Below are 1,222 nucleotides of genomic sequence, written 5' to 3'. Positions count from 1 at the left end.
CGTAAATGCTTTGATGTCGCTGGTTAATCTGCAGTCGTTTGAATCTAAGCATTATATCCTTGAGTATCTTTAGGAATTTCCTAAAAAGCACATCTAACCAATTCTCTCCGTAACTATCTGTAATTTTTAAAAATTTGTCTATAGATTTTTGATATAATTTCTGTATTTCTTCCTCCTGCGCTATAGTGGCTTCGAGTTCTATACATTTTTGCGGTCCTATTGCAGTTATCAGCTCTTCTAGTATTTTTATGTTACTAGATTCAGCAGCGTAATGCAAAGCTGTTTTGCCATCATTATCTTGTATTTGAAGCAAATTACTAACTGCTTGCTGTTGTGATCCAGCTAACTTTCTTTGATCTATCCTTAGCCCTTGCATACATTCTTTTTCTCCATTTCTTGTTCTTCTTATTTTCTGTATTTCTTCCTCCTGCGCTATAGTGTCTTCGAGTTCTATACATTTTTGCGGCCTTATTGCAGTTATCAGCTCTTCTAGTATTTTTGTGTTACTAGATTCAGCAGCGTAATGCAAAGCTGTTTTGCCATCATTATCTCGTATTTGAAGCAAATTACTAACTGCCTGCTGCTGCGATTCAGCTAACTTTCTTTGATCTATCCTTAGCCCTTGCATACATTCTTTTTCTCCATTTCTTGTTCCTTTTATTTTCTGTATTTCTTCCTCCTGCACTATAGTGTCTTCGAGTTCTATACATTTTTGCGGCCTTATTGCAGTTATCAGCTCTTCTAGTATTTTTGTGTTACTAGATTCAGCAGCGTAATGCAAAGCTGTTTTGCCATCATTATCTTGTACAAGAAGGAAATTAATAACTGCCTGCTGTTGTGATTCAGCTAACTTTCTTTGATCTATCCTTAGCCCTTGCATACATTCTTTTTCTCCATTTCTTGTTCCTCTTATTTTCTGTATTTCTTCCTCCTGCGCTATAGTGTCTTCGAGTTCCATACATTTTTGTGGCCTTATAGCGGTTATCAGCTCTTCTAGTATTTTTGTGTTACTAGATTCAGCAGCGTAATGCAAAGCTGTTTTGCCATCATTATCTCGTATTTGAAGCAAATTACTAACAGCCTGCTGTTGTGATTCAGCTAACTTTCTTTGATCTATCCTTAGCCCTTGCATACATTCTTTTTCTCCATTTCTTGTTCCTCTTATTTTCTGTATTTCTTCCTCCTGCGCTATAGTGGCTTCGAGTTCTATACATTTTTGCGG

The 1,222-nt window shown here is 36.5% G+C and overlaps 1 protein-coding gene across 1 annotated transcript in view; it reads right to left on the bottom strand.

Annotated features, from left to right (window-relative positions):
* Nucleotides 1-1,132, bottom strand: part of TRIADDRAFT_60865 (uncharacterized protein) — a gene marked incomplete at both ends in the record, with an annotated part of 2,281 nt that extends 1,149 nt beyond the window's left edge. The window contains one exon of the mRNA XM_002116791.1: nucleotides 99-1,132. Within this exon, the coding sequence (XP_002116827.1) occupies nucleotides 99-1,132 (1,034 nt within the window). The remainder of the gene's footprint in view (nucleotides 1-98) is intronic.
* Between the last annotated feature and the right edge of the window lie 90 nt (nucleotides 1,133-1,222).

This window comes from Trichoplax adhaerens, genomic scaffold (genome assembly GCF_000150275.1).
Source record: "Trichoplax adhaerens TRIADscaffold_18 genomic scaffold, whole genome shotgun sequence".
NCBI lineage: Eukaryota > Metazoa > Placozoa > Uniplacotomia > Trichoplacea > Trichoplacidae > Trichoplax > Trichoplax adhaerens.
Note: the sequence above shows the minus strand (reverse complement) of the source record. Positions and strands in the feature narration are given on the sequence as shown.